We start from the raw sequence: 27802 nt of genomic DNA on the forward strand, positions 1-27802 counted from the left end.
TGTGCCACTGTAATCCTAGCACTTGGAAGAGTAAGGCAGAAGGGCCACAAGCTCAAGGGCCAGTCAAGGTTACATAGTAAGGCCCAATGACAGAAACAAATCTGTGTGCTGTGCCTATAATCACCCTAGAGATCGCATTCTTTGGCTAAATTCAGAAGAGGGAACCCCAGCGCTGCTCCTGCCCTCCAAGCATCCTGTATCTTTGCATGACTGCTTGTCCACGGAGGCTTCAGATCCCAGGTTATAACTGCTGTTCTCTCAGAGCTACCCTGTAGAGACAGCAGAGGGGTCAGGCTAGGGAGCGATCTGCTGAGATCTACAGGAGAAAAACTTCAAAGTAGAAATTCAGGAATCAGGGAGAACCATCAGCCAAGGGGGATTTAGGTCCCCTTAGCTAGATGCTCCATGGAGTAGAGCTGGGGAAGTTGTCTCTCCCTTCTACAGCTTTAGTTACCCCTAGAAAACTGATGAGATGGAGCTGAACCAGTGGCCCTCAAACTGGGTTTTCAAAACAGAAGGTACATTCAGCAAAGAAACACCCTTACATGCTCATGTACATATGCAGTAAGTGAACGTTCTCTATCATATACAAACAACTTAAAATCGAGAAGAGAGGGAGAGGCAGAGACAAAGGCAGGGGTGGAGGATAAAAAGAAAACAATAAAGGAGCTGGGGAGATGGCCCAGTTGATAAAGTGCTTGCCACACAGCGTGAGGACCTTAGCCTTGACCCCTAGCACCCAGGTAAGAAGTCAAGCACGTACCTGTCATTCCAGTGCAGGAGAGAGAGAGAGACGGGAGGTTTCCTGGGGCTTGCTGGCTAGATGCTCTAGCCAAATTGGTCAGATCCACATTCAGCGGGAGATCCTGTCTCAAAAAACAAGGTGGAGAGCTACTGAAAAAAATAAGGGATATACCCAGGGCATCTGTGAGACACACACACACACACACACACACACACACACACACATAGGCCCCGTGAACTTTCCTGTAGTGCTTACAAGCAACATGCTCAGGACTGCGGGAGGTAGGGACACCTCCCCAGCGCACAGGCAGCTCTACTCTCCATACCTAGGGCTTGACCTTGAAGAGAAGGTTTTATAGAGGAACTAATCAGAGAACCACCAGACCTTTGTCCAGCATGTGTTTGCCCTGATACCTGTCAAAGCCACCATGAGAGTCAGTCTTGTGCTAAAGCTGGAGCCATCATATTAGATTCTGCCCCATCAGGTCCCTGAGTGCCTTCTTCCCCATCCTCCCCCAACACCCTCCCCTTTCATACCTATTCTTTGTATCTTAATGGATTGGATTCAGCTCAAGTGCCACCACCCCTCAGTCCCCCAACATGTTAGAGGAACATTTGTTGACAGCACTGGCCAGACAGAGCTTCTCTGATGAAGGGCAACATAGGACCACAGCAGAGATTTGGTATTCAGAAAGCAGAACAGAGGGCGGTAACCGGCCTTGACTTCCCACAAAGTGGTCAGTACTTTTAGGACAACACAGTATTAGAGCAGAAACCCATCCCTGTGCCTTACCACAGTCCACTGTACCAGTTTTTTGGGATTGCACCATCCAGCAGCTCACACCTAATCCAGGGACCTAAGCCCTTAACAGAAGAGCAACAGAGAATGGAGTCTTGTCATATCGTGGGTTTAAGCGCCAGCACTTCTACTCGCATTAACTTTATTTATTACACAAATAAGACATTTACAAAGCACAACATGAAAGGTATGTAACAAAACAGACATTGGTTTACAAAAAAAAAAAAGTGCTTACAATTTTTTCCATTTGTGTGTTTCCCCCCTTTGTGTATGTGTGCGTGTGTGTGCGTGTGTATTTAAATAAATAGCCTCTATGGCCTGTACATTCCCAGGCTGTTCTGAACAGGATAGTGGAGACATTTGAACTGCAACATGCTACTGCCACGTTATCCACGCAAGAAATAGACTCTGGGGGAAAGCTCAAGGCAGAGTGGGTACCGAGTGACCCGGGCTCAGCTGGCCATGTCCCACACGGTTGCGATTGGGGTTTTGATCATTAGGAGCAAAAATCAAAAGAAAGATCTGGGTTCCCCAACACCAGGGATCAGGCCAGGCTCCTCCTGCTTGAGTCAGTGCCTGGCTCAGTGTACTGGAGTTCTGAACTCAACCACACTCACAGTATTCTGGGTGGTGCTTTCTCTTTGTCCTCAGTCAGTTGGCAATTTCTGGAAGGGAAAAGATGCAAGTTTCCTTCAGGGGCTTCCTCCATGCCTAACTCTCCTTCAGGTCTCACAGCAAAATGGCACAGTGGTTCTCAAATAAGTGCCAACTTCAAGCATACAAATTCTAAAACCTTGTCCAGACTCTGTGAGAGAGAGTACTGTGATTGATTAGCTATGTCTGCCATGAGTGAAGCAGGGAGCAACTCCATATATACTATGAACTTGCCTTCCCTGTCCTGAAGTCTTCTCAAAGTGAGGAGAAGGACTTTGGCTAAAACATGCTGCTAGGCAGCGTCTAGTAAAAAGAGCATCAGGCCACAGAGTGGTTCTGGAATTACAGGATAAGCTTGGGACAAATGGGCATCCCCTGAAGACATAAATGGTATGTGTGTGGGGGGCACTGTATAACCTGAAAGCTGTATTTGGAGTTGGCCTCTGCTCTCAGGAGTGGGTGGAGCTGGCTCTGTGGAGAGTTGGTGGGGAAACTGCAGAGGTGCCAGCTGGAATCCTGGGCACCTCTCTTCCCTCGGGGATGAATCAGAACTGTTCTTCTGGCTGCCGTTTCACTGGGCTTTGGTCCTTGATCCTCATGAGTGCTCCCACCCCACCCCCAGAGAAGACTGGTTCAGGCCCCTCTCTCAGGACTGAAAAGTGGCCAACAAGGGTCTCAAATGCTAGCCCACCCAAACATTCAGCGGTGTCATCATGCAGATCAGGATGCCATCCTTGCCATGACTCCTGCTGGGTAATTAGGTGGGGGAAGCCCCCCTCCAAGTTTCCTCTTTTCTCTCCATGAGACGGTCATCACCTCTCCAAGTCCAGCATACCCAGTCCCTCTCCTCCAAGCCAATGGGGAGTCTTTGGCACCCATCCCTGCCTGTCTGTCTGCCTCTTCATCTGGGCAGCCCTCCATCTCTGCCCTGTTGGGCCTCTCAGGGTTGGTCAGTGTCTCTTCTTTTTCTGAGTTAACTTGACATAACCAGACAGATGGAAATGATAAAATTAGAACACAGCTTTTCTTTGGGGACATCCCACAAACACTGTAGAGTTTTCCAGACAAAAGCAACAGAGTATATAATGTTGGGGGTTGTTGGCTATTCAGAATTCAGAGACGGTTCCAAGGACGTTGTAAATAAAGGCCAATATGGGGGAGAAGAAAACCTGTGAAGTAGGAGGCTGTTTGGTAACTCGCGATCGAGTTGGCCATTGCTGCTGTGATCAGCTGACGTTAAGGGTGACTCCATCTGATGAGAAAAGACAGGCTGCTTGTTTTCATGCTGATGCCACATTTCAGGGAGCCTGAGAGCCTCTGAGCTCCCTGAGCGTCCCCGGAGAGGGACCTGGTTCTGGTACATCAGCAGGAGAGGGAAAGACCGGGCCTGGCTCCAGGGGGCCACTGGCAGAGGGCAGGATGGCAGCGGGTGAGGGTGTATGCAAAGGCGGTGGGTCCCCGGCCACAGGTGGGTGCTGGATCTCAGCGGCTGAGGGGCAGCTGTGCGGTGCCCATGGACAGATGTGCAAGTGCCGGCAGCGTTAGTACTGAAAAAGGATGACCTGCAAGAGAAGAGCAAAGGAGGTGGCTAAGTAGGGCCTTCCCCACTCGGCAGCCCTGGGGGATCCTGAGGCCTGCAGAGCCACGGTGGGCTCAGAGCTTAGATCTGGGCTTAAAGCCCAGCTCCCAGTTTACTTGCTGTGAAACCTTGGGCAGCTCACGTCCCTTCTCCCCCACTTTCCTCATGTGTAAATAGCGATGGCAAAGTCTCTCAGAACAAGAGCAGCAGCAGAGACCCACCATGTGCTTCACTCTGGACCCCATGGACATTTATGGTGCTTTCACTACAGCACGTTGCAACTGATCTGTTTGATTATTTGCCATTTTATTAATCTCTGACTGTGCCCAATTACCAACTGCACTTTATCATGGGTATATATGTGTAGGGTTCAGTACGCGTTACAGCTTCAGGCATCCATTTCCCCATGTACAGAGGACCACTGAAAAGATATTAGTAAGCAACAGCTACTGAGTACCTTCTGCGCACCAGGCACGCGTGCTTGGCTCTTCACACACATTGCTTCCCATTGCTACAGCATCGCAGGTGGACGTAAGCGATTATAGCCCCTTTTTAGCAGAGGTAGAAACTGAAGCTGCAAGAAGCTAACTGTACTGCAAGGTCTTAGGGGGAGGAGGTGGCAGATCTGGGACTCCGGGTCATCTGACTCCGAACCGCATACTACATTCTCCTGTGCAGTCTTCCCTTCAGGTCTGAAGGGCACCTGGCCTTGAACTGTTATTGAAAAATGACTCTTGATCCTCCAAAGGCTGCATTTGATCCACCTGATTGAGGCCAGCTTAGCCTTGACTTCTAAGACCTGTTTCAGTGCTAAAGCTGTGGCATCAGGGTATATGACCAGGAAGAAATGTAGTTCTGGAAACTTAACAGGTCTGTGGGGACCAAATGATGTTGTCATGGCGACAGGAAGCTCCACCCTGTCCCAGAGATCAGGCCTAGCCAGGCTAGCACTAGTCCACATGCGTGGACCAGCACCAAGGGGATTCCGGGTCTCCTCACAGGTTTCCCAGAAGGACTTGGGAGAAAATGAATACCTTCTTCTGTTGTCTGTCCTTCTCTACAGTTGTGACCCAGCAGACCTCACTTACATTCAGATGCAAGCAAGTGTGGCTGGCAGAGGTGCTTAGGAGCTGGCAAGCATGCTTAGCAGCAGAGGGTAGCAGGCCATGAGGGAAGGACATAAACTGTACCACAGAGCTCCTGGCTATAAAGCTGGGGACACCGACCAACAAGAGAGATTCTGGCTCAACAGACAAACCTATAAGCCAAGAGCTCAGAGCCAAAGCTGCCATCACCCGGCCTGGCTCAGCTTTCAGGCTGAACCAGACACAACCACAGCTCAGTTCAGCATCTGAGAAACAAAGGCTCTCTCTGAGCCTAACCGCGTGCACTTCCAAGGCTCCCGGGACTCAAACCCTTCACTCCACAGACCAGGCCTCCTGTGACATGGCCTCTTCCAGTTCTCCCTACCTCCCAGGGTCTCAGTCACACTGGACATGAGGGGTCCTTCCAGCTCTGCCTCCATGCCTTTGCACCTGGTTCTTTTGACATGGATGTTCTTCTCTTCCCTGCCTCTCCCCTTGAGCTTGTCACTCCCCCTTCTGAATCCTCTGGGCTCAAGGTTATTCCTCCTTCTATGTGCTCCATCATCCTGAAGCGTAACTTCCCAAACCTGGTCCAAACCACATAGCTCTTGAAGGCAGAGACCAGTGTTAGGTCTGAAAGGACAAAGTTCTCCAGCCCCAAGTCAGCGATGCTAAGATCCAGGTCAGCTCTGCCACATTCCCTGTGACCCTGGATGAGCTATTGCTTGCTTTGAGTTTCTATGGACTTGAAATGGAGGGCATTATAACCCCTACTCACAGGGAAGCCAAGAAACATGGGGTCAGAGAGAGTTCTGTATAAACTGTAGAGTGCCACACAAAAACAGCAACGACTAAACCGTGCAGACTTCATATTCCAATACTTCACTCTCCCAGGACAAATAGTTCCACCTCTGAATTTATTTCTCTGTCTTTCTGATGAAAAGATCATGTCAGCCGGGCGAGGTGGTGCACGCCTGTATCCCAGCACTCTGGGAGGAAGAGGCAGGCAGATCACTGTGAGTTCGAGGCCTGCCTGGTCTACAAAGCAAGTCCTTGACAGCCAAAGCTATACAGAGAAACCCTGTCTCAAAAGCAAACAAACAAACAAATAAATAAATAAATGGTCATGTCCAAACCAAAGTTGGCTGGCAGGTGTGGGTGTGTGTCAACCAGTGTGTATAGAATGCCAGCCTCAAACTGAGAAGGAGCTCAGCAGCCGCCACGCCAGCTCTCACTGTGGATGGGCAGCTCAGAGTGTGTCTTCCTGGAGCTGGCTCACCAGACTCTCGTGGAATATTACCATACTGTCCCACTAGGTTACCTGGACCTCCATCCTCCAGGCATCCTCACGGTGCCCACTAGAGAGCCCTGCACACAGCAGGTTTCAGAAAGCAGCAGCAGAAGACCTGCCCTGAGGGAGTGCTCTCTTCCCAGGGCAGCCCATCAGAATGACAAGAGCCAGGGCTACTCACGCTGGCCTCTGTTGCTCCTCTTTTCCCTTGTCTTGGAGATCTACCCCTTCCCAGGCTGCCTCTGGGATTCTGCTGGAGTGGAGGGCTGCTGAGAGCCATGCGCCCCAGAGCTTCCTGCTCCCCATGTGATCACCCTACTCAGTTTCACTGAGGACCACCACCATGTCCCTGCTTCCTGAGAAAGTCCAAATCCCCCTCATGAGCATCCTTAGGGCTTTGTTTCTTACCCCTTCTCCCTCGCCCAGGATCTGTGCCTGAATTACTATGTGGCACAGTAGTTTTTCCCACATCTGGAACAAAGAGCTGTAACGGCCCTGAGGACTAATGATGCGGTGTGTCAGAATGGAAGTGATGAGGTTCCCACCCACTCCTGCTTACACCTAAAGCAGTCTCGGCTACTTCCAACGATCATGTGGACAAGATTAAACAAAGCCTCCAGACCGGGCGACATCTATGCACCCTTCAGGATATTCAGTATTATGCCTGGAGCAACCAGAGATTCATGACCACAGAGAAGGCCCTGCCAGCTGACCCTGGGTCACAGGTGATCTGCTCTTCCTGGGTCCTACCAGCCTCAGATGGTTAGTTACTGCCAATAGTTACAGACAGAAATGAATAAAGGAAGAAAGGGACATGAAACAGGATGTAGAATAGTGTGGGATGGAAACCCTCCCTCTCCTCAAAGCCTGAGTCAATAAGAAAGCCTCCCTGCCAAGAGGTAGGGAGGACTGGGCTACAAAAAGGACTGCAGAGAAGTCAGGCACGTGAAACACACAGGTAGCTGCTCTGATGACTGCCTTGGGGACACATTGGAGGCCTGAGTGACCGGCCACAGCATGGCACGGTACCCACTCAGTGACAGGGAATGCTACCAAATACCCATTCCCAGCAGGAAGGCTCTGACCCACCAGACACAGCCAGGCTCCGTTTACCTTCTCGCCCCGGTTGGAGAGCGGCCCATCCATATCGGCTTTGAGGTGGACAGGGGGTGCGGTGTAAGGCAGTCGGCAGTGCACCTGCCCGCACTGTACCTGACCTGTGGACGAGAGGATGCCTTGGAGCCCGCTGCCCAGGCTCCACACAGGATCCCCACCTGCTGTGTGCTCCTCAAGCCGAAGCCTGCTCACTAACCCAGAGTGCTAGCTCTGGGTGCCTCTGGGGAAGGTCTCAACTGAGCGGGCTGCGATGCTGTACACGTGGCCCAGCTCATTGAGAAGAGCCCCTCCTGCACACAAGGATGTACCCACCTATGCGGATCCTCATCCACACATTCTGGTCTCCAGAATATCACCGAGGCAGTTCATGAACTGCCTCCTAGGACATCCTGTTCTTAGGTGTCATCACCCTGCTTATGAGTACAGCCCAACAAACAGCCCCTCTTCTCCTTCTGCACTTCATTTTTTTTCTTGATTAGCCCTAATCACCTGACTTACAGATAATTTCACTGTTTATTTAATAGTGTCTCTTCATCAATTAGAATGCAGGTTCTATGACAGCACTTTTTTTTTTTCTCCAAATCTTTCTGGTTTCCTATTACTTAAGATGAGGTATGGAATATACAAGGCACATTTAAATTTTATTTTATGAACATGGGTGCACCGCTTACATGGCTTGTGCCCATGGAGAGCAGAAGAGGACACTGGATCCCCTGGAACTGGAGTTACAGATAGTTCTGAGCTGCCGTGTGGGTTTTGAGAATTGAACCTAATTCTCTTAAAGAACAGCATCTCTCTTCACTCTCCAACCCCCCTCCAGTAAGGTACGCTTTAAATTTTTGTTGAATGAACTTCTGTACCTATTCCAACATCTAAATCAGGAAAGTTGGATGGTGGTAGTGCATGCCTTTATTCACAGCACTCCAGAAGCAGAGGCAGGTGGATCTCTGAGTTCGAGGCCAGCCTGGTCTACAGAGTGAGTTCCAGGACAGCCAAGGCTACACAGAGAGAACTTGTCTTGAAAAATCAAAACTGAAAACAAACAGAAACAAAGAACCCCATTGAGGACAGTTCATCACTGTTCCATCTCTTTACCACTATAGCAAAGCTTTCGTTTGTCAGTCTCTTATCTAGATTCTGTGCTACTTGCTCACAGATAGAGCCTAGACAGACACTTGGAAGTGACAAGTAAGTTGGGATAAGTCGACGTGCCTTTCTGAGACACTATTCTCTCTTCTGCAGGGCAAGACAATCACATTTAATTGAGGATTCTTAACTCCCTGGGTGTTCACAAAATCTCTGAACAGCTTCAAATTACTCAAATAACTGCACATCTTCTGGAGTCTGGTTCCAAAGTTTTTTTTTTAATTATTATTATTTTAAATCAGATTCTAAGCACTGAATATAGTTGACTGCAAAGTAGAAGGGAATTTCCCCCACCCCCTGGGGTCTGCTTCTAAACCCTCTACTCAGTTTACAGCTTTACAGTTTATAGTTTTCAGAAAACCCAAGACTCCATGCCTTAAGTTAACTGTAAAACAAGCTGCTGGGTTGTCTTTTTAGGCACACAAGAGGTATGTTCTGACTCCGGGGAAAGAAGAAAGGAAAACACAGCTCCTGCTCTAGAAGCAAAAGACCCAGGCTTGATCAACAGAATACACGAACAGAGTCCTTATTTCAGTCCCAATAAGAGTCACCTAGAGTCATTACCAACTCCATACCAAGTATGAGCTGGCTGCCAAGACCCCTGGTAACCAGAGTCCCTAGTCTTTGGCACCTTCAGTCGGTATTCAATAGGTTCTATTCAGGCGGAACATTAAGTCATTGTTTAGAAACAACAGGGAGAAAGTGTCCCTCCTGATGAGCAGAAGGTTCAGAAATGGAAGTGCAAAGAGAGACCGTTCCAGCTGGCAGCCTGGTGCAGCTGACAGGCCTCCACTCCTTGCTCTGCCAACCAAATCCGTAGCGCATCCCAAAGCAGCTAATGCTTAGCCTGTATGTGCTAAATGGGACCTTTAAGTCAGTTATCTCAGTCATGCTCACAGGACTGCTTTGAGGTGGCTACTCTCATTGTCCTTGTTTTTACGGATAGAGAAACTGGACGGTGGTCTAGGAAGCTAAGAAATTTGCCCAATGTCACCACGCTAGGAAGTGGCAAGGGTTGGGACTTGATCCCTGCCAGTTACACCGCAGCCCACATTCAATCATTACAGTCCCTGGACTCTTTGGTTTGCTGGTCTGTGTGATGGTAGAGATTCAGGTGGCATCACTTCTGGCACAAGGCAGGTGCTCCATAAGCAACAGTTGTTTGAAAGAGAGTATGAATGTGTATGCTCCCCACCCCCACTTTTTGGTCATACTCAGCTTTGAGGAAACTGCCCAAAGAGAAAGAGACTCTGAAATAATCACTGCTCAGTAGCGGATTCACTGGCTTCTCATCCCTCAGAAATCCAGGCCATGCCTTCACTCATCCAGGTTCCAGCTTCAAGATCATTCACCAGGACCCATCCACCCTTCTAGTGCTTACTGTTCCTATTGGGGCCATAGCTCAGTGGCATGCTATAAGCTACCATGCCCACATGGACTCCGGGAAGGAGGGAGGGAGGGAAGGGAGACTGACAGACTGAAACAGAGAAATTTGTCTCTCCATTGGAATGTGAGTGAGTCCCAGGAGCAGTGCGGTTCTGACCTAGCTCTTGACTCCTGTATCTCGGTGCTAAGGACACAGGAGGCACTCAGCGATGCTCACAGTACTGCTTTGAAGTGGATGCCCTTCTCAATCAATTCTCAACATCCTCTGAGAGGCATTATCACGATTCTAGTTCACAGATGAGGAAAACGGAAGGGTTCAAGGAGATTCTGTGACTTGTCCAAAGGCATCACAGCACTAGGTGGTCATGCCACTCTGGCCTCTGTTCCCCAAATGCACCCATGCATATGAATGCCATATGAGCCAGGGCTTGCCCACTTTCAGGTCTCCCAGTCTATGTGGTCTATGTCCGTGCCTCAGTAAATCTTCCCTGTCCTTCGGAGCTCAGCTTTCTTAGAAGCAGTGCTCCTCCCGCTCCGGACACTCCCACCGAGCATCCTTCCTATAGGCAATGAAAACCTTACATACACCCGAGTCTTTTGTCCTAGGCTATCTTGCCCATCAGAATGCAAGCCCCTTGGTCCCTACCCCTCATTTCACGCACATAGATACTAGCTGCTTGAAGTTTTACTATTTGTCCCCTCTACCAAGGCCCCGACTCTCTGGGGAAGAGAGGGAAACTGACTCCCCTCACAGCTTCATCCATCATGCTCCCAGAGGTACCCCCAGTCCCACAACGCCTTGAAGCCCTCGAGCACTTCTCAGAGTCCCCTTCCCAGCAGGCCTGGCGGCCCCAGAATCAGCATCACTTACTCTCGATGTAGCCGTGCAGGGTGACCATGCGCGCCCGCTCTGGGCTGCTGAAGGGAGAGTAGTGGATGTCGTCGGACAGGGCGGAGGGAAGGCGGGACGGGGGTGCCCCTGAGGGCGGCACCGGGTGCTGCGGTGTATGCTTTTTATGACGCGCTCGGCAGTTTTGAAACCACACCTGGAACGACAGCCTCCGCAATCTCAGTAATCAAGGAAAAGGGTTAGCCGCCAGGAAACCTCAGGCCACGCCGGAGAGGGGCGGCCCCGCGCACCCGCGACCCTCCGCACCGCAACGAGCTCCAGCGCTCGCCCCGAGGCCCGCCCCGGACTTTAAGACCGAGACCCCGGAGCCCCACCTGAATGACCCTGCGGCTGAGGCCCGTCATGTCCGCCAGCTTCTGCAGTGTCTGAGCGTCAGGGTTGTTGTCCTGCGCGAACTGCGCCTGCATAACCTGCGGGGCGCACAGGGGCCCTGAGACCTCCGCCCAATCAGAGGCTCGGGGCCCAATCAGAAGCTCGCCCCAGGCAGCTTCAGCCCGGGTGCGGCCTCCCGCCGGTCCTAGCACGAGGGGGTGGAGTCAAAACTCCCTCGCAGCCACGCCCACCTAGAGGCCCCGCCCACAGCCTGGGTGCTAGCGGGGAGGTGGGCGGGGTGTGGGTGGGGTACCTGCAACTGCTCGGCAGTGAAGGACGTCCGTGCGCGCTTGGCCGGCTTGGGCTGACTGTCCTGTTCTGAGGGCACCGCCCCCTCCAGCGTGAGACCGTTCCCTGGGGGGCGACAGAAGCGGCTGACCACGCGTCCCCATCTCTTCTAGTGGCAGCCTGGAAAGGACGGGGTGGGGGGGAGCTTGTCCCTGGAAGGGTCAGGAGCGAGGTGGCTGGGAGCGGGGATCCCAGGGCCCTAGTCCCAGAGCTTCCTCTGGATACTGTCACCCACTTTATAAGAGAGGACCCTAAGGCTCAAGGAGAAGAAAGCTCCTGACTGGGAACCCCAAATCCTCTGTCTCCAAATCTGGAACCCGGCTGATCCTAACATCAGTCCTAGCTAAACTGTGGGGAAACCGAGGTGGAGATTTAAAAAACTAAAACTAAAAATAAGAAAAGCCCGGGTGGCAGAAGCGATAGCCCCAATTTCACAGAAAGAAGCGGAAGAGGAAAGGTGGGAAGGCTGAGTTCCTCCAAGGAGTGACTGTGGTGACTTTTTACTTTCAGTATTTCAGTAACTTTCTTTAAAAAAAAAAAAAAATTATTCCTTTAGTTTTTGGTTTTCTCAAGGCAGGGTTTCTCTGTGTAGCCCTGGCTGTCCTGGAACTTGCTCTGTAGACCAGGCTGGCCTTGAACTCAGAGATTCATCTACCTTTGCCTCCTGAGTGCTGGGACTAAAGGCAAGACTCATGCCTGGCAACTTTTGAAGTATATAAAACAATTACATTTTACCTTCTCCAAAGCATTAATTCATTAACTGGGATGTGAAGGTGTTATCTTTCTGTTTTGTAGTACTTTGCCAACTATGATTGTAAACTAGCAAATATATTTCTATTTTAGCACTTCGTTTTTCTGAATACAAAAATATTACACTGTTCTTATCAAAAAGTCCAAAACCCTGTCAAGCGCAAAAAAGGAAAGTCACCAATCACTCCACCACTCAGGGGTAACCACTGCTCAGTTTGTTGTGATGTCTTAATCAGGAGGAACAACCATGCCAAAGGAAAAACTGCATGTACAGAGGGAAAACTGGAAATGTAAACAGGGAGATAATGGCATTTGTAATGACCTCAAAAAAATTTTAACCACCTCTCCTCATTTTTCTATAATGAATGTGTGTTGTTTTTGTTTAAAAGGAAAGCTAATAGCTGATGCTGGTGGTCAGTGACCTGAAGCCCCAAGTGTTTAAGTTCCCCTACATAGGATGGTCTTGGCAAAACCATGGCTGAGGGGTGGCCCTGGGTGGTCCAGGAGTGAAAGGAGCCTGTGGTTTTCTGATTAACGCAGAGGAAGCTCTAACTCCTGAGTTTCCATCCCAGCTCCACTGTCAACTTGCCAAGCACTACATGCAACTTCTCTGTGCCCCAAGTTCAGTTGCTCCCCACCTCACCACTGAGCCTAGCAGGAGAAAGCGATGACCTTGGCGAGGCCATGGCTGACTAGCCTTCCCACTAATGCTAGAAGCTGAGGTAGGGTGGTCCATGCTCCCCCGACCAGAGGAGCTGTGCGATATTAATATTCCAAGAAAAGCGGTCAGGCTGAGAGTTGGTTAGTGTGCCTAGTTTTTTAGATGGAAAAAATGAAACTCAGAGGTAGTCCCATCCCAGGAGCCTCCTGGCTGTGGAAGGGGGTTCTGGAGCATGGGGATGAGGTGCTACAGCGCGGTGTGGTGTATGGATTATGGATGATGACTTTGGTGAGGCCATAGCCAGTAACGCTCTTCGGGGTCCCTGACTAGCCTTCCCACTAATGCCTAGAAACTGACCTAGGGTGGAATTCTTTTTTCTCTTTGGTGCCTCTTCCTGTCCTACCTCTGTGCAAGATATCTAGATGTTGGATTAGAACGTTCCTTGTATCTCCTCTGGGCTCTGACCTGATTTTCCCAAGACATGTACCCCAGGATCACTGGTGCAGTATTATGGTAGTTAAGAAACTGAGCTTCACCCCCGCCTCCATCCCCCAGGTGCATACCACGGATAAGCTCTGCCTCATCTGTTAGCATTGTATGGTGGAGCTCGGTTTCCAAGACTAGGGGACTGGTCCCTTTTAAACTTTTCTATTCAGAACTTCTGATCCAGAATGACCCACCCTTGGCTTAACGTGGCCCAGAAGGAAGTGGGAAGAATGTGAGATACGTTGTATCTCTGGGACTGTGCAGGCAGCTGGCCAGTGGGGCGGGGCCGGATGGTGGTTACCCCGCAGGCCAATGAGCGAGTTGGCTGCCTCAAGTACCGTGAGAATCTCGCAGGGATCGGCAGTGACTCGGTGGCCCACACCATGATAGCGCCACAGCGCATGCTCCACGCTCCATGAGCGCCCCTACCCCCTGCCTTCAGGTGGTCCAGCCGGAACAACTACGCAGACTAAATACCTAGGTGCTAGGGCGGGTGGGGCAGGACTAGGTGCTGGGCGGGTAGAGCGGGCTGGGTACCGTTCTCGGCGGCCCTCTTGAGGTTCTCGATCATGGTGTCGTAATGGATGCGGCAAAGCACCTTCTCCTCAACCAGGCCGAACTCCTCGCCGGTGGACAGCTGGCGCTTGCAGGAGAAGCAGGCGAAGCAGGCCAGGTGGTAGGCATTGCCGCGCGCCCTCCGCACCCAGTCACTGGCGTAGATTTGGCGGCCGCACCGAGCACACTTGGTTCCGAATCGGCTGCGGGACAAAAAGGGAACAAGGACCAGGATAATAAAGTTCAGACCGGGCGTCCTTCTCCTGCTCAGGGCACACATCGCCCAGGGTTCACCTGGCACTTAATGCCACCACAATTCATTACTAGTTCCACCAAAAAGGCAATCGGGGGAGAGGTTTTAATTTTCTTCGTGCTTTACTAAGTTTTTCAAGTGTTCTACAACAATCACTTACCGTTTGTCTATTTGTTTATTAGAAAACACTACGGATGTTAGGAAAACACATGAGCACTACTAACAGGGAAAGTTCGGAACGTCTCCTGCCTTGCAGGACTCTACTGATTCACAGAGTTCGTCTTATTTCTCATTATGCAGAGGAGGAAATCGGGAATGCAGGACCCAGAATAAGTTTCACTACACCACGTGTCTCGCAAGGATAGGGACCCTAGCATGCCTGGCTCCAAAGGTGAGGCTCAGCTTTTCCTAGAACTCACCTACGTTCACTCACTGACTCTATGCCCGTAGACATATCATTGAATTGCTCTGGCTTCCTATTTTCCTTGATCTGAGCTGAAAAGATGATCACAGCAATGAGTGCTAATATTTATTTGGTGCCTATCAACCAAGGACCCAAGCAGTCCTGGACTCTGTCACCCATGATATTTTACTACTAAATGGAAGAAAGAAGGGAGGGAAGGAGGAAGGAAGGAAGGAAGGAAGGAAGGAAGGAAGGAAAAGCCCTAGATCAAATGTGCCCTGTCCCTAAGTCTCCTTTTCTATTCTGCCTGTCACTCTGTCTTGCCCCTTCTTTCTTCTCTGGAAGGGGCCTTTAGGCACCCACAGCCTGGGTCAGTAGACTGGAAGTCAGTAGACTTCTCTCCAGGAAGCAGCAGAGCCTAGTTCACCTTATGCTCAGGCCCTGAGTACCAGGGGAAGCTTGCTCTTACCTGCTGACTCACCTGTGGCTGTCCTAACCCTTCAGCCTGTTTACTCTGGCACAGTCTGTTCAGGAGACATGGCCACCACTCACCCAGCCCTTCAGCATGGATATTAGAACCTCACACTCTTGCCTTCCAGCCCACAGCCAACAGCGCCTCCAGCCAATGAAGTGAATCTCTGGGAGGCTTCACCTTCTCTTCATCTCTCCTGCTGCCCTTCTAGGCCTGCTTCCCATCAGGCTCCTCTCACCACCCTATCTGCCCTAGCCTCCTACTTTCCAGTACTGGTCTATCAAGGGATCACCCACACCATACTTTGCAGCAAAATTTTCAGCATGCACACAGAATCTTCTCCCCTGACCTGCTTTTAGCCTTTGGTGGGACCACACTATCCAAGATGCTTCAGATTTACAAAACCCAACGGACCACATCCTCCAAAACCCACCTCTTTCCTAGTCTTCAGTATCTCCCACTCTATACTCAAGCATGAGTCCCAAGCCACAATGGAAGCTCATTTTCATTCTTTTGTTCCTCTCTCCACCCCCAGCATTTTCCCACCCCCAGGCCCTTTGCAGACTGTTTCTGCCCTGGACATGTCCGCCCATCAGCGGACACTGCTCTTTAGAGTCTGGGCCTTCGACTTGTCCCTTTCATCCTTGGCATTCTTAGAGATGGGGCAAGTATACAAAAAGGATTTGTGTTTCTGCCCCCAGGGCAGAAATGTACCTCCCCACTGGAAAGTTGTTCACATCACCTGTGCGCGGCTAAACAGCCCAGCAAAATCCACTCCAGTTACACCACGGTGTTGCCTGGCTGGGCAAACTCGAGTAATGGGACGTTGGCGAATGTTGCAGAACATTGAGTCAGCTCAGGCTCTTACACGAACTCCACAATGTCACTCTCTCCTCTCTGGTACAAGGAGAGTCCAGGGACCCTGCCCAGGCCTCTAGGTTTTCTCAAACCGAGTTTAACCCTTTGCCTAGTCAAACACCTTCCCCGACCCGAGAAGATGCTTTTCATGGCCTCAGAAATCATGGCTTCCCCGGGAGAGTCCAGACCAGTCTGTGGTTTCTGTTCCTTGTCCTTCAGAAAATGGAGATGAAACCTTTGTGCCAACACCCCACCCCCCAGCCCTGGTGGTGGTAGCCCCAGAGGAACCATGTGCTAGCTGCCCATGGGAGGCTGGCTTTCTATTTTTTTGTACTGCGGTGCTTTGGAGTAACCAAGCAAGCAGCCTTTCCCAGATCCTTGGCTTCCTGCTAAGGCCCCCTAGATCAATATCTTCACTGTACCCCATCGTCTTTGCTGAAACCGGTGAGGCACAGATTAGAAACTCATTTTCCACACCTGGAGCCAGAAGTTCAAAACCAGCAAACGACTTATTCCAGACAATATCGGAGTGTGTGGTGGAAGCTGAGGTCCCCTCGAGGTGCTGAAGGACCTAGAACCTGCTTGGGAGCAGCTGAACTTGAGATGGAGACGCCTGGCATCCCAGTGGGGGACAGTGCCGGGCGGGCCTGGTCTAATGCTGGTCTACCTCTGGCGGGATTCTGAGGAAGTGCAACCCGGGAGGTCAAGGAAAAGCAGGGCAGGAAAGGGCTGGCTCTCAGAGCAGCCGCCTTTGGCTCTCAGGCTGTGGTCCTCTGCACCCAGAACATTCAGTCCCCACAGGTGGGTCCAGGGGATTTCTGGTCCCGGTCTCCCTGAGAATCCCTGGTCTTCCTGACTGCAAGTCTGACTTCGGTGCCTACACAGCTGGGTCACAGAGCCCCCGCGCCCTGGCCGCTGAGCAAGCGGTGCCTGCAACTCACCCACCAGCAACTCCATCTCATTGCTTCTAAGTCTTCAGCCCTAAATTCAAACGGCCAGTCAATGAAACCACCCTTCTCGAACGAGACCCTTGACAAAAAGGTAGCGGTGTCGTTACCGTATTTGGATGTATTCAGTCCGGAGATACAAAGTGTCCTCAGGACCGGGGTAGTCCCACAACCAGAGAGCGAAAGAGAACTAGCACCCGGGTCTGACAAACTGAGAAATTCCTGTCCAGGCAGGCTGCGAGGCTCCAGCCTCTCCATTACGGAAGCAGCGAAAAATCATCGGAGGAGACAACGAAACTTCAAGAAAGGGATGTTTGGGTGCCGCGGCACCCTCACCCATGCTGTGAAATCTGGATTCCCTGCCTGTCCCCACCAGGTCCCAGCACAACGCGGGCGGAGACGGAGACGCAAAGGGCCGATGCGATGCGCTTAGAGAATGGGAAGGTGCCCGACCCGACGCTGCGAATCCCAGCAAAAGTGTTACAGAGAGACAGCAGTGGAGAGTAGAAAGCCGGATCCGCCCTGTTTCGTCGGCAGAACGGCGTGGTTGACCAGGTGAGGTTCATTGAAGGTGCTCTGCTCCTAATTATTTGTTGGGTGAAACAGCTCCTAAAAATGAGCCCTTTGCAACCCCCGCCCCCGCCCCGATCCCGCCACGCCGCCGCTGCCTGCTAAATTGCTCCTTTCTACTTTGGGGAATCGAAGTTCAGGGTGGGGTCTCCTACATTTAAGACCGAAAGAAACTAGAGTTCGCTTATTTTGGGTTTAGGCTCTCAAGAAAGAGAGTCACAGATTTCTCGAGGCAAACAAGGAAAACTGGAAGTGAAGCCCTTCCTAGTCCCTCCTCCCCTTCCTGTCTACACAAAACCTTTAAAAAGAAAGGGGGTGCAGAACCAGCAATTAAGAGGTTAAGCAGCAGCCTGAGCCCGCCTGGGGGTCGTGGCCTGAGGCTCCTTCTTTCCCAGCTCTCCTCTCCGTTCCCCCAACATCTGTCCCCCCCAAACAGCTGGTTGCTGCTGGGCCTCTCTGCACATGGTGGGGGGCTAGCTTCCAGACTCTCAGCCTCTCTTGGGACCCCAAGCTCTGAGGAAAGGGACTAAAGTCCAGGGACACACCTAGGGCTCAAGGTGGAAGGTCAAAGATGGCTGGAGGGCTTCCCCCTCACCCCCAGCGCTGTGAGCCAAGCAGGGAGCAGGAACTTCAGCCAGTCCTGGAACCCCAAGGCCCCCAACCCTATCCCTATAACTCTTTGTTCCCCACTCCCTTTGTCAAAGAGGAAAGGAATAAGGACCAGGGTCCTTGGTCTTGGGAAAGTTGCTGGTTATTGACTTCTGAAGACGTTTCTTCTGTCCTAGTGTGCCTGGGGCCACACAAGGAGAGTCACACATCAGGCATATATAGTGGGAGCTCTTTGTGAGAATCAGGAAAAGTGGGTGAGAACTATAGGAACAGCAGAGCCTTTGTCGTTCCATATGCCTTACAATTGTATTTAAAAAAAAAAGTGGCAGACACATCTTGACTGTAGAAGAAGCATATGGACACTCAGAGGAGCCAGGTGCCAGGAGCATCACCACTTACTGGCTCAGTGACCTTACCCTTCAGGGCTTCAGTTTCCCCTCCCTGCTGACAGCATGATATAGGGTGGAGCATGTGACTAAGATACAGGATATGGCAGATAAAGGGTTGAGCCTCACTCTGTGCTCTCAATCTCTGTGACCCTAGGCTTTTTTTTTTTTTCCTAGCACACAGGTCTTCTCTACTACATAATGGGCACAATGCTCTAGGAGGCCAAGGGAGCCTTGTGGGCATTGCCAGAAGGCCACTGGGCAATAAATAGCTGTAGGTAGGTAGATCAAGGGGCTATAAGAACTGCCCTGGGGTGTGGTTGCTGATGGCAATTAAAAAAAAATGCTCTTAAAAGGAACATCCCTACACACACACACACACACACACACACACACACCGAAATGTTCTTCAGTTCTTCAGTCATGGGGAAAATGGTCTCAGCGAGAAAGTAATTAAAATAAATCCTACTTCCCTGTTGGTGATTTTATGTGTCTGCCAGTACTTGCCAAGAGTAGGGATAGAGAATCAAGTTGAACTCATAATAGCTAGTGAGTTTCTTGTTTGGAGAATAAACTGGGAAAACAGAGGCAAAATGTCCAGAACCTGTCCAAGGCTACAAAATGAGGGAACCAATTGTCCCCCCCCCCAAGTGCAAATAAGACAGGAGTCGCGCCAGACTCCCCAACTTCTCCCATGCTTTGCAACTTCCCTCCCAGCTGAACTTGGAGTTTCTTGAGCCATCAACACCGCTTGGCCAAAGGAAGATAGAGTTAGGGAAGGGGGAGGGAGAAGGTGAAATCTGGGATAAAACACTTTTGTGGGGACAAGGTCAGAGGTTAGAAGCTCCTGGGAGCCCAAAGTGTCCACTCTTTGGAGCTCTGGCCACGCTCTACCTCACCACTCTCCTCTGCCCTGTTGGAAGATCTTGCCTTTCTTTGGCAGAATACTTTAGTCCACACCCCATCAGACCCTTGACCCCTGTTTCAGGAAACAGAGGCCTGGAGAAGCATAGCTGGCCTTCTCTAAGCCACAGCTCTCTGCCTCCCACACACCATTATTCGGCCCTCTCTGGGAAGAGTCTGTGCTGCTGCTCAGGCAGACAGACAATAGTCCTTGCCTGATGCTCTGCAAGCTTTCTCTTTCCCTTTCTTTGGTTTTTATTATTTTCGTTACTGGTGAGGCTGCCAGAGAAGGCTCATGCCTGCTCGGAGACCTGGCAGGGAGAGAAGGGGTCTGAAAATTCACAAAATTCAAAATTTAAATTCAAAATTCTGCCTTCATTTTGGACAAAGTGAGATTTTATTCACTCGACTTTTGATAATTAAGACCTGGCTTGTTGTGAGAGCTCCTGTGGGAAAGGATCATCAGTCAGAGCCTCTTCCCAGAATTGAGCCAGCTGGACAAGCAGGTCCAGCTCTCCAGGCTGCCTGGGGAAATGCCATCACAGGTTCATGCCGGGCACCCACTCTCTCAGCGACCATGATCGTGGTAACGGGAGCATTCACAGTCACCGCTATTTATGAGCCTTTATGGAGACTGCTTCCTCTTGGTGGCTTCCTCGGCAGCTCAGAGACTGTCTTGGGAAAGAAACATTCAGAGCAGAGCTGCTGTGACTTGCCCAAGGTCATAATTAGCCTCTCAGAGCTCCATCTCCTGCCTCTTCCCAGGCTGGTTACACATGCCCTCCACCACACCAGTGCAGCGGAATGGGGAATTAGTGGGGGCTCTAAAGGATGGAACCAAGAGCCTAGTTTTGACTAGTCCTTCAAGGTCTCTTAAAACAGGCCATCTAAGGAGACTCAATCCAGCACGGAGATAAACGGAAAGGAATTTGGACACAGGATAAAACTTCCTGGACTTTTGTCATATGAAAGCCAGAAGGGACCTGCCCAGCTTTATTCTATAGAGGAAGGACACCGTCTTGAGGTTCCCCTACAACCCCCCCTCCACAGCTGACACATTCAAAAGGACCCCCAAACAGTGCCTCACCATTCCTAATGGAAGTTAGGCCTAGAGTAGAAGGTGGCTAGAAAGTGATTGTAATATCCATTTCCTGTCTAACTAAACCAATAGAACTGTCAGGCGAGACAGTAGGAGGAGACCTACCTCACAGTCTTGGCCACACAGCACACAAGCGCAACCTCCCTTTGTCTGTGTACACGCACAGCAGTTGTCAGCCAAAAGTTCGTCTCCACACCACACCCTTCACCACCTCCGAAGAGGGTGGAGGTGGAGAACGACAGTACAATCCTCTCACATCCCGATCCAGATGTGCTCCCTGCCCCAAGCACCTTGCAAGCCACGTGCGGGGTGGGGCTGGGGGAGCCCACACATCGCAGAGTTTCAGCAGTCACATGCAAGTCCTAGACTTTCAACAGCTGCACGCGAACAGAAAGCCACACAGTTGTCTATGAGGGAACGTACCCGCTGTCCGCGTGCCCTGAGCCTGCATCTCTGTGGCCCCTGCAGCTTCCAGACCATATAGACACAGAGTCCGAAGACGGGCAGGAGGAGCACCGCATCCTCATGACATGGGGGGAGTGCCCGCCTCCTAACCATGCTTCTCCTGGTTTCCCAGAGAACGGCACCGTCTACCAACTTCTTCCTAGGTTCAGGACTTCTTTCTAGGTCCCTGGAAGTTCAAAGAGGGCGAGGGTCGCCACCCACCACATTCCCTGACTCACAAGCTTTTGGGGGCCCGAGGTCTTCTCTTGACGAAGTGTGTGTGTGTGTGTGTGTGTCTGAGCAGGGAGAATGTGTACCACAGGACAGCTTTCTCCACTTCCGGAGAAAGCATTTGGAAGAAGGCGTTGCTCCCTGCTCCGAGGAACCAATACTCCATACTCCAGCTTCCCGCCTAGATCTGTCAGATCCTTCCCCGCGCCCCTGGGCACTGCGATGACCTCGACCTCATGACCAGGTCAGCAGGCGCCTGCTGCGTCGCTAGAAGCTGGGCGCCTGCATTGAGGAACCATGAAACCAGCAAACACGGATCGTGAGCTTTCCAAAGTACGGCGGCAGAGTGTAGTCCAGCGGAAGACAACACTGCGCTCCGAGAGCGAGAGGGTCCCGGAGGCCCAAAGCTAAAGCCTAGACCCAGGCGGGGCTGAAGCCTGTGCGGAAACCATGGCCCAGTAGCGGCCTGGGATCAAGGCATGACCCCAGATTCAAAAAGCGACCGGGCGGAGGCCGAGATCGACGCTGGTGGTTAGGACTGAGCGCTGGGACCTGGGCTAGGGCGCTCGGGTGCTGTGGCAGACCTGAGCCCCGACTTGAGAGCAGAGCTAAGCTAGAACGAGAGTCGGGACCTCAGGCTTGGATCCCTCCCAGCGCAGGCCGCGCCACAACCGGAATTGAAGCTGGAGGCAGAGCTGAGCTCTCTGGACAAGCAACCGGGTGGCGGCTAGGATCCGAACCGATCCGGGCCCAACAGATCTCACCCGGAGCACGAGACTCAGAGAAGCCCAGAGATGGACGGGGCCAGCCGGGGCCTCGGAGACCCGGGCGGATGGCCCGGCGCCCGCCCGCCCGCGCTCGCGCTGGCCCTGGCACTCGGCCTGGAGCCCTGCGCGTAAGTGGCAGGCGCCGAGCGGGAGGGCCGGGCCGGCGCGCCGAGCCGCGGGCCGCCCCGGGACGGCAGGCCCCGGCCGCCGGGGGCCCTAGGCCGCACCAGCGTCCCGGACGGGCAGCCCCAGCCTTGCCGGCCCGACGCGCCCGCCGCAGCCTACCTGAAGTAGTCCATCTTGCAGTAGATCTCCTTGTTCTTGATGTAGCAGCTATTCTGCTGCCTCAGCGACGTGCGACACACGGAGCACTCGAGGCACCGCACGTGCCAGATGAGGTTGTTGACCTGGGGAGGGGGGCGGAGGTGGGGGGGGTAGGCTCAGCGAGGGACTCTTGCGCGCCCGCCCCCCGGCCTCCCCATTTGCAGAGAGAGGGGGAGAGAGAGAGAGAGACTGCGGCTGAGAAGGGGCGGAAGGCTTCCCTCGTTTTCCTCGGTGACACGGAGGGAGGCTCAGGGAAACCGAAAGGCCACCCTTCTCTCTCTCTCTCTCTCTCTCTCTCTCTCTCTCTCTCTCTCTCTCTCTCTCTCTCTCTCTCTCTCGAACCCGAGGCAGGAGGAGACCTCCCACCCTGGCCCGAAGCTGCGCGGTGGCCGCTCCGCGGTTGGCGCGGGGAGGGGGCCCGGATGAAGCGGGCCTGGCGGGGGGCACTGGCTCCCTCGCGGCCGCGCGGGCAGCCCCTACCGGGACTCACCTTGAGCAGATAGCGGTCCAGGATCTCCAGGCCGCAGCTGGAGCAGATGTTTTTGCCCGCGGACGGCACGGAGGAGGCGGCAGAGGGCGGCGAGCAGACGGACGGCGTGCTGGGCGTGCACGGGGAGGCCCGACCCTCGTCCTTGTCCAGCGCGCCCGCCAGGGCCTCGGCTTCCGACTGAGCCTGAGGTGGGGAGAGGAGCGGCGGAGGGAGCGCTTAGCCCGGCCACCCAGGGCAGCCGCCGCCCAGACAGCGCGGCTCCCCCTGCGCACCGACTGACAACGAAAACTGCCAGGGACGTCGCGCCCCGGGCTGGAGGACAGGGATGAAAGGACCTATCGTGGAAGAAGGGACAGGGGGGGACCCCCAACTTTTAACACAACAGCGCGTTCTCGGTGCGGGCAGTAGCCAAGGCTCATCCTCCGGGCCAGGCAAACCCGGGCTCGGTGAGAGGCGGCTCCTCCAGGCAGCTCTCCAGCGCGGGGCTGGAGGGTGGCAGCCGGGAGGCTGAGCCGGAAGCCCCGGCCCGTGCTGGTGGGGGGCACGGAGAGCCGAGAGCAGAGCCGAAGGGACTCACCATGGCTGGCGGCGCGGTCCCTTCGAGACAGCGGGTGGTCGCTTTGCAGCCGGACCCTGGCTGGGCCATCACCTGGGGGAGGGGGAGGACAGGCAGGCGGCGGCGGCTGCTGAACCGGCTCGGAGCTGTCAGAGCCCAGCGCCTCCCCGCGCCAGTTATATAAACCGGCGCCGAACAATGAGTCCTAACTTTGTAGTGGGCATTTAACGCCCTTCCCCACAAAAGCGGTGTCTCTCTAATGAAGCAATTTGAATTTGGATTGGGTTTTTTTCCCTCTCTCTCCCCCTCTCCCTGCACTTAACCCGTGGCTCTTGAAGTAATCGCTTAGTTCCTTTGCAATCCAAGCCTCTGAGGGGGGAAAAAAAAACCACGCGCACACACACAAACTACCTGCAATTAGAAATTGTCGTGAATGCCCAAGATAAGAGGTAGCCAGAGTGTCAATTCCAACTGTCAATCAGTGAGATCCATCAGGCCGCCCAAAGAATTGCAAATTTGATTTTTTAATGGTAGTAATTAAAAATCGAATTTTTTCTCCCTCCGCTCCCCTCCCTTCTCCTACTCTCGCCACAAAAATGCAAAAAAAAAAAAAAAAAAATTGAAGAAGAACAGAGAGAAAGAAAGAAAGAAAAGAAAAAGGAGATGGGGGGGCGGTAGTGGTGGTGGTTGAGGAAAATAAAGCCCAGAGCGCGGGGAGCGCCCGCCCGACACGCGCCGGGCAATTGAAGCGGGGATGTTGACACCGATTCAAACGCCTTCGGAGGACCGGTCCAGGGGAAGCCCCGAGCCAGGGAGGGCGAGATCGCCGGGCGAAACGAGGCCAAAAAGGAGAAAGTGGGGCCTCTCGGAGGAGGAGGGCGAAGCCTCCAGAGCGCCGGAGCGCCCGGGACCGGCCCCGCACCAAGACCCCGAGCGCGGCGGCGGCGGCACAAGCCCCGGCGCATCGGCGCTATCAGCGCCTATTCAGACGGACAATGCCGGCCTCGCCTCCTCCTGATTCGCCTGTGTCTTTGCTAAATCGCTTTTTGAGAAATTCCTCTAACATTTGCATAATGCGTTCCCGCTTTCCGCGACCCCCCCCACCCCCCTTCCCGCTCGCGCACTCACACACTCGCAGACACACACACACACACACACACACGCACACGCGCTCCCGGGCTCACCCAGCACCCCTCCTCCCGCCCGCCACCCGCCCGGCCGGGCCCCCCGCCGGCCCGGGGTCCCCGAGGCCCGCTCGCTCACCTGGTCGGCGGCGGGGCCGCCCTCGGCCGGCAAGCGGCAGCCGTCCGGCAGCGCCGGGGCGGCGCTCTCATGCTTCCAGTACATGGGCCCGGGCGCGCGGGGCTCGGCGGGCGCGCGGCGCCGAGCGGGGCAGAGGCTGCAGCCGCGGAAGCCGGGCTCCGGCCGCGCCGCCCCGGGCCCAGCCTCGGCCCCCGGCCCCGGCCCCGGCGCAGTCCCGGCCTCCCTGGCCGGCCGCGCCGCCGCCTCCGGAGAAGGTCCCGGCAAACTTGGAGAGGTCCGTGCAGCGGCTGCCTCTGCGGCCGCCGCCGCCGCCTCCTCCTCTTCCTCCTCCTCCTCTTCCTCCTCCTCCTCTCCCTCCTCTCCGTCCTCCTCCTCCCCTTCCAGCTGCGGCGACGACCGCCCTGCCGCTGGAGCCCCGCTCCGTTCAAGATGAGTCATGCGTGACCAATCCCCTCCCCGCTAAGGAGAGCGAGACGCTCGCGGGGAGGCAGAGACTCAGAGACGTGCGCGCCTGGAGACGCGCGGAAACTCGGAGCTGCGGGGAGACTCTCGGGCCGCGCTAAGCGACAAAGACGCCGGCGGGCACACATCCTCCCGGCTCCCGCTGCCGCCCCTCCCCCGGGGGCGCCCACCGCCCTCGCACGGCGGTTCGTGAGGGCGCGAGGAACCGATGCTCGGCCCAGCCCCGGGGCTGGACTCCACCCGGAGCGGCGTTCTGTTGAGGCAGGGCTCAACCCGGTCCCCCCAGGTCCCAGGCGTCTACGCACGCCCCACACTCCTGCAAGGACACCTCCGCTTCTTAACAGCCAGAGCGTGTGCGGGCTTCTAAGAGCTGAACACGACGGGGGTCAGGGCAAACCGTGCTGGTGGCAGTGGGGGGCGGGGGTGGTTCCCCTGAATTCTTTTGGGAGGAATTGCTTGGGACACCCACCTTTAAGATTTACTTTGCATTGCTCTCTACCTTCTACAGGGATCTGACGGTGATGATGGGGAAAGGACAGAGACCCAGACGTTTGGAGAGGAGGCGCAGACCCCAAAACACAGAACCCTCCAACTCAAAGGTCCTTACGCTGACAAGCACAAATGGACTGTATAGCCTCAGCTTCCTTCCCCACACGCAGGCGGTGCCGGAGAAATGTGTACCTGTGCACACTCAGATTTCGATCCAGTCCTGCCTAGCACAACAGCCCACCCATCACACAGACCACCGCCTCCCCAATTGCCCTCATTTACAAATGTAAACAGCATCCCCTCAGCCGTGCTGCCACTGGCGCACACAGCCATAGTCAGGAGAGTCCAGGCTCCCGTGTGCCCCCTGGTCTGTTACCCGGCATCTTTTTCAGGTGGTGAGTCAGGCACCAGGCTTATGAGGAAGCAGCACACACCTTTGCAAAAAAACAGTGTTTCCAGCCGTCAGCCTCCCTCTGCACAGCCAGAAACACAGACAGACAATGTCGTCTACTACACACAGTCAAGTACTGAAAAGCCACCTCCCAACCCTTAGAGACACGGATTTGCTCCTTCAGGCAGAAGCAGCCCAAGCTAATGGCATCAGCCCTTGCATTCCAGTAATTCGTTGCTCTTGGGCACAGTCACTTAGAGAGAAAAGGGCTCTGAACCAGTCTGTTATAGTAAAGAGGAGGGCAAATGACACCGTGGAAGCAGGTGAGGTGTGTACATGCACACGTCATGTACACACACACACACACACACTACTATCCTTGGATGCTTTAATCCGGGCTGGGCATTAAGATGCTAAGTATTTCACAGGATGATCTCATTTTCCTCTGTGAGGCAGCATTCCCTATTGGTACCCATTCCACTCACTTTAACTGAGGTTTAAAGGGATCTATCCATCCGAGTCTGCATGACTTAATAACCGCCACAGCCAGGAACTCAAAACCAGGTTCATCTACAGAGGTTATGACCTTGATTTCTAGGCTGTCCCCATGACCGTGACCACTCATGGTGAGCATGTGCACGCACGCACACACGCACGCTTTCCACGTTCTGCCAAAAGCCTGGCTATGACTTCTTGCTTGAAGGCAACGATGGAAAAACAACAATACTGTGTCTGTGTCCCTCCTCTTCTCTCCTCTGAGTGGCCTGGAGAGTCCAGAGGCCAATACAGAGTGCACGGCACGCATAGGAGTCCAAAAAGACGAGGAGGCTTTTGTTGCTGCCCCAAAACTTCTTAGGGAAGGGAAGACCAGAGGAAACGAAATGGCAGTTGAGATTTATGTGGTTTGGGTCTGGGTAGACAAGTGAAGGCGATGGTCCAGTGGCTGGGCAATCGAGTGGCCCCGCAGCTACAAGGAGGAGTGGGAAGGATCTGTTCCCAGAGTGATGGCATTGACCACTACCATTTGGAGCTCTGCTCTGCCTGTGCCACCCCCCATCCTCCTAGCAATGATGCCGCGCCCTTGTTTATTGGAACCTAAACTGAGTTTTGGAACTCTAGACAGGAACTCTTATCTGCATGCAGTTCCACACCTGGACTCGGACTAAATCCTCAGAAGAATCAAAACTAGAATGACTCAGTCAGTACTTGATGTTCAGAGACTGAGGGCAGCTGGCCTCAGCACCAGCCTTTACACCGCCCCTTATTATTAGGGCTGATGGGTACTTCATTTACTCCCTCAGCCTCAGTTTCCTCACCTACGAGGTGGGCACGAGAGTGAGTCCGCCTCCTGTGCACAGACCCGTTGAACTGTGGAACTTATGCCAAGGTCACACAGCAACCAGTCAATGAGTATCAGGGGTGTGGACCCACCAGATGCTGTTGTGTTTTTTCTACCAGATACCACTTCAGATTCCTTCTAGAACAGGCAGGGCACAATTCAAATAATCAAAAACTCTCCTGGATGACTTACCCAAGGAAGCTGCAGACCTATTATTCTAGCCCAGAGCGTAGCCCAACTTCAAAGACAAAAATGAAATCACTTTGGGACAAGAAATCTCCCTTCCCACAAGCCCAGACTCCTGCCACAGAATGAGACCAGACTGTCAAACTCAGAGCAGTTCCTTTAGTCTGCTCAGACAGGATAGCCGTTTCCCTCCTGCAGGAGGCTGTGGGTGAGTCACCTTGCCTCTCAGAACTCTAGTTTCCCAACTTGCAAGTGGAGCTAACAACCCTTACCCCTCAGGGTTGGAGTGATAACTAACCGCACATTAAACACTAATACTTTTACAACTGTTTGCCTTCATTCTGGAGCAGTGTTTAGTACCGGGCATCTGTAAGGTCATCATTTCAGCTCCCACTGGCCACTGACAGGGTACGGTCATCTGGTCCTCTGAGATGGATTTTGCCATCCTCCCCCCCACCTGAGACTCCGACGTCCTCTAAGGTTTGGGCTTGAAAAGGGGCTTCATTAGTAACCGGATAATTCTGTGGGAGGCCCCCAG

The 27802-nt window shown here is 53.4% G+C and overlaps 1 protein-coding gene across 5 annotated transcripts; it reads right to left on the bottom strand.

The window, feature by feature from the left end:
- Positions 1–1646: 1646 nt before the first annotated feature.
- Positions 1647–25132, bottom strand: Lhx6 (LIM homeobox 6). 5 transcript variants are annotated; one of them, XM_060390053.1, is made up of 10 exons: positions 24398–25132; positions 23156–23227; positions 22579–22761; positions 22050–22171; positions 13805–14025; positions 11336–11436; positions 11025–11120; positions 10672–10846; positions 7266–7369; positions 1647–3759 (listed from the first exon to the last, which is right to left on the bottom strand). In XM_060390053.1, the coding sequence occupies exons 1-10, from the start codon at positions 24833–24835 to the stop codon at positions 3739–3741; spliced, it is 1533 nt and encodes a 510-aa protein (XP_060246036.1). In that variant the 5' UTR covers positions 24836–25132; the 3' UTR covers positions 1647–3738. The 5 variants fall into 5 exon arrangements, with proteins under 5 accessions (XP_060246036.1, XP_060246038.1, XP_060246037.1 ...); XM_060390055.1 differs by lacking the exon at positions 24398–25132 and adding an exon at positions 23546–23669; XM_060390054.1 differs by lacking the exon at positions 7266–7369 and having other exon boundaries at positions 24398–25129.
- Between the last annotated feature and the right edge of the window lie 2670 nt (positions 25133–27802).

This window comes from Meriones unguiculatus, chromosome 8 (assembly GCF_030254825.1).
Source record: "Meriones unguiculatus strain TT.TT164.6M chromosome 8, Bangor_MerUng_6.1, whole genome shotgun sequence".
Lineage (NCBI taxonomy): Eukaryota > Metazoa > Chordata > Mammalia > Rodentia > Muridae > Meriones > Meriones unguiculatus.

Bases quoted from the DNA above. Each gene is read 5' to 3' on its own strand.
- Lhx6 (XM_060390053.1), bottom strand. From the start codon at position 24,835: ATGACTCATCTTGAACGGAGCGGGGCTCCAGCGGCAGGGCGGTCGTCG. The intron at 22,172-22,578 runs GTGAGTCCCGGT...CCCCCTCCCCAG, and splicing joins TGGACCGCTATCTGCTCAAG to GTCAACAACCTCATCTGGCA. The intron at 11,121-11,335 runs GTACCCCACCCA...TGCGCCCCGCAG, and splicing joins TCACTGCCGAGCAGTTGCAG to GTTATGCAGGCGCAGTTCGC.